The following is a 4,385-nucleotide window of genomic DNA, read 5'->3' as shown; positions in this document are numbered from 1 at the left end:
GACCACACTTCCACATGCCACCTGGAACAGAAAAATTAAGGAAGCAGCTTCCCCAGATGAAGATATAACCACCGTTCCTCCGGAAGCCACCAGATGGGTATTTTGGCCAACAGAGGAAAAAAAAAAAAAAAAACAAAACACAAAAAAACCCACAAAAACCAGAGAGGAGGGCACCCAGGCAAGCGGGCAAACTCGGGTCCGGTTCAACACCATGCAGGGCCGCTGCCGCAAGCCGGGAAGCCTCCACAGATCACACCACCGCTCTCAGGAGTGTCAGCATAGAGTCTTTTAATACTTTACATAAAAAAAAAAAACTGCATACACAGTTCATAGTTTTATGTAAACATCATATACATCTCAGTTTTTGCCACATCAGTTTATTAAAAACAAGAACAGAACAGTCTCAGTACCACTGTTGAGGGAAGAGGGACAAAAAGTAAACAAACATAAAGGGATACATTTGTTCTCTGAACCAGAGAAACACAGGATTATTTTCACCTGGGGTTGGCTACCCTGTGAAAATAAAGTTTTAAATAAACCTAGATTCTTTAAAATTGCCCTTTAGTATTAATGTCTGATGTATTCACTGCATAAGGAACAGTGCTTTCACCCATTTTTTTTTTTCCATGGCATAAAGATACAGTGGTTTTGTCTCGTGTTGAAATCACAATTTAAAACAAGACCCAGATGAGGTTACCGAGTACGAACGTTTCCAATGCTACAGTGTTGTTTGCAGATGACAAGTGCATTGAGTGTTTAATTTAAAAAATAATAAAAAAAAAAAAAGAAATCCACCAAGTTGTGCAAAGTAATTTCTTTTGAAAAATAAAACTTTTAAATAAACCCAAATCAACACACTTGCAGAAGACAACATTAAAGGAAGGAGCAGGCACCAAGATCATAATATGGCAATATCATCCCCTTCCCCCTCGCTCATCCTGCCCGGGCCGTCGGGAGGAGGATGTCCAGCAAGGAGGACAGAGCAGGTCAGCTTTACTTTCCAGCCTGGTGGCTTCTGCAGCTGGAGTGGGTTGAAGGCTCGCGTTATCAGCAGGCATCAGTCACTCGGGGCAAGTTCCTTTGCATAACACACATCCCAGCTGGGCACTCCCTCCCCACCTCACTTTAAATACGCACCCCCTGCACTACCCCAGTTTGCACAAGACAGAAAAGGTAAGATATATACAGGCATCGCTTGGGATGACCCTCCCCTCCTGGTCTCGGTCTTCAGGGCATGAACTTCCACAGCAGGTCAGGCTCAGGCCGAGACATCCGTGGGAGAGGCGAGGATGCTGCGGGCAGCCCGGGAGACGCAGCCCCCTTCCCCAGCCCACCCGCGGGGAGGCACATGCAGGCAGGAGGCAGAAGTCCCTTCCAGCATCTCGGCTTCACCGCTCTCCTCTTGCAAAAGGAGAGGAGGCCGTCTGGGAGCTGGGAGCAGCAGGTGGCGGGGAAGAGCCGGGCGCAACGTTTGCTCAGTCCATTCTCAGCAGCTTTCTGTGGTTGAGAGCCTGCGATTCACTCACAGGGGCCGGCGGTGGGAGAAGGCTTTCTCCCCACTTTATTCCCAAGACTCAGGGCATGCAAATCCCCCCCCTCCCTCTGTCCCCATGGCTGAGCCAGTACAACCCTTTCTGGCCAAGGCTGAGGGAGCGTTGCTCCCCTCCCTTAGCCCCCACCCCGATCCACCGCCAGCCCCCAGTGGAGGGGACAGGCAGATGCTGTCCCTGCGTGCATACCCCAGCTCCTCTCCGCCTGCCAACAGGTGACCCAGGCACTGGCTGTGCCCAGCACCGCATTCTGGCCGCACCCTATAGGACTTTGCAGCAGTTGATGCAGCCGTTCTGGGTGCCGTAGCGCTTCTGCAAGGCTGCCCGGGTGGCGGTCTCAAAGACCTCCCGGACCCCCTCCTTGGTCTTGGCCGAGCACTCCAGGTAGTCATAGGCCTGGATGCGGATGGCCATGGCGCGGCCATCCTCGGTGCGCACCGGCTCCTGCTTCATGCGGGCCAGCTCGTTGCGCACGTGCTCATCGTTGCGCAGGTCCTTCTTGTTGGCCACCAGGATGATGGGGACGTTGGGGCAGAAGTGTTTGACTTCAGGCACCCACTTCTCCGGGATGTTCTCCAGCGAGTCCGGGCTGTCCACGGAGAAGCACATAAGGATCACGTCGGTGTCTGGGTAGGAGAGAGGGCGCAGGCGGTCATAGTCCTCCTGGCCAGCTGTGTCCCACAGGGCCAGCTCCACCTGCTTGCCATCCACCTCGATGTCAGCCACGTAGTTCTCAAAGACGGTGGGCACGTAGACCTCGGGGAACTCGTCCTTGCTGAAGACGATGAGGAGGCAGGTCTTGCCACAGGCACCGTCCCCCACCACCACCAGCTTCTTGCGGATGGCGGCCATGGCCAGGCTCGCCAAGCTGGCCTTGCCGTGCAGCAGGACGATGGCAGCGCCCTCCTCCCCGCGGCCGCCGCCTCCCCCTTCCTCTCGCTTCTCACAGGGCACCGTGGCGAGCCGGGCCCGCGCAGGCAGGCGGGCGCACCCTTTTCTCTCCCCGCACCGGCACCGCGCCTCCGTACCCTCCTCAGGGCAGCGCTACGGCCGTAGCGATCGCCGCCGCTCCCGCCCGGCTCCGCTGGGTCCTTCGCAGGGGAAACGCTACCGCTCCCTCTGACGCCGCGCTGCCACTGCCGCAAGCTGCCGGCCGGCGCCGCTATTTAAAGGCGCTCGCGACTTTCTTAATATAGCCGGCCAATGGGAAGGTAGGGAGTGAGGTCATCGCTGGCGGAGAGAGCCGCGATTGGTTGGGGGCGGGAGGCGGGGCTCTGGGGAGGAAGGAGGGGGGCGAGCGACGAGCGACGCCTGACCCGCGGCGGCGGCTGGGTAGAGCCGGGCCGGGAGCTGCGGGGCCGGGCGGGGCGCATCGGGGCTGGTGGTTGATGGGCAGCTGGAGCCGGGCCGTGAGGCGAGTGTGGCCGGGCCGTGAGGCGGCAGGCCGGGCCGGGCCCTAAGACGAGTGTGGCAGGGCCGTGAGGCGGCCGGCCGGGCTGGGCCCTGAGGCGGCCGGCCGGGCTATGAGGCGGGCTCCGCGGGAGGCTCATGGCGCTCGGCGGGCAGCGGTGCCGGTGCCCCGAAGGAGGCCGGGGCAGGTCCACCGGTCGAGGCGTGCCCCTGGAGGAGCCGCCACACACCCTGCCCCGCTCCGTGCCGCCCTCCCGGCCCCGGGGTGGCGGCTTTGCGTCAGGGCAGGTCCTGCCGTGGCCCCGGTTGTGCCACCCCCGTCCCCGCCGCTGGGGATGGCCGGTCTTACGGGGCTGGGCGAGCAACCTCGGGAAAAAGGGAAAATCATTGCCTCCCAGAGGCAGGCCTGACAGCCCAAGCAAAGTGGAACGGGGAGTGTTGCAGGCGGTTAAATAAAACAAAAGCCTTCGCTGGATATTAACTGGAAAAACGCAGGAGTCGACCACTTCCCCTCCTTAAAGGAAAAAATTCATCATGGTTTAGTTTTTCTCCCGCCAGCTTTTGGCCAAAAGGGAACGGAGGAATTATAAACGGGGAGAAGTAGCAGACTTGAACTGAAATGCCCTTTTGGTCTCAATTTGCAGAGAGATCGGAAGTCACAGTAATGAAAAAATTGAGTGTGGAAAATAAATGAGTACAAAAGACTGGAGTTTCAGACTGCTTGGAGGACAGGGTGTAAGTACCTTAACATAAAATGCTGGCTCGCGCTGGGTGTGTTAATAAAGCTGTGCATTGTAAAGTCTGACACTGTGAAATTGCTGGTAGCCGTTCACTACGTCCCCGTTGCAGCTATTGCTGTTTAACTGGGTGTTGTCTCAAGCTTCTTCCCTGTGAGCATTTCCACCTAAACAATATCCCGTGGCTACTGCCTCTCAGGGTTGGATGCACAGTGTCCTCTTTTGCCAGGCAGCACTGGCATTAGTGAATAAACCAAAAATAACTGATTTGAACAATATGATTGTTATTAAAAATGGTATTTAAAAATATCTGCTTTAAAAAGACAGAATGCATCACTGAGTGTATCGAATTGCCTGACGAGTTACTTGCAGCAGACTTACAGAAGTGTGTGTCGATAGGGCAGATGGTTCACTCACGGTTCACTTGATCCTAGGCACGGAAATATAATTCATCTTCTGTGAGATTTTTGTAATCCCCATTGCTCCCTGTCAAAAGAGCATGTCCCTGGGTGGTGACGGATGGATTCGTACCTTGATCTTACATAGTTTGCACAGCATATTTTACATGAAGGGAACAAAATAAATTCAGACTGATGGTTGAAAAAAAACAGAAATAAGGTGTAGTCATAGGCATCAGTGTTCTGCAGTGCCTGTGGCCTTTTAAAGGGCAAAATTTCTCATCTGCATT

At 55.3% G+C, this 4,385-nt stretch overlaps 1 protein-coding gene across 1 annotated transcript; it reads right to left on the bottom strand.

Moving 5' to 3' along the window:
• Window positions 1–1,811: 1,811 nt before the first annotated feature.
• On the bottom strand, window positions 1,812–2,402 carry LOC141468843 (rho-related GTP-binding protein RhoB). Its single transcript, XM_074154056.1, has one exon. It carries the CDS (start codon window positions 2,400–2,402, stop codon window positions 1,812–1,814), a length of 591 nt encoding a protein of 196 aa, XP_074010157.1.
• Between the last annotated feature and the right edge of the window lie 1,983 nt (window positions 2,403–4,385).

This window comes from Numenius arquata, chromosome 9 (assembly GCF_964106895.1).
Source record: "Numenius arquata chromosome 9, bNumArq3.hap1.1, whole genome shotgun sequence".
Taxonomy (NCBI): domain Eukaryota; kingdom Metazoa; phylum Chordata; class Aves; order Charadriiformes; family Scolopacidae; genus Numenius; species Numenius arquata.
Note: the sequence above shows the minus strand (reverse complement) of the source record. Positions and strands in the feature narration are given on the sequence as shown.

Bases quoted from the DNA above. Each gene is read 5' to 3' on its own strand.
- LOC141468843 (XM_074154056.1), bottom strand. From the start codon at position 2,402: ATGGCCGCCATCCGCAAGAAGCTGGTGGTGGTGGGGGACGGTGCCTGT.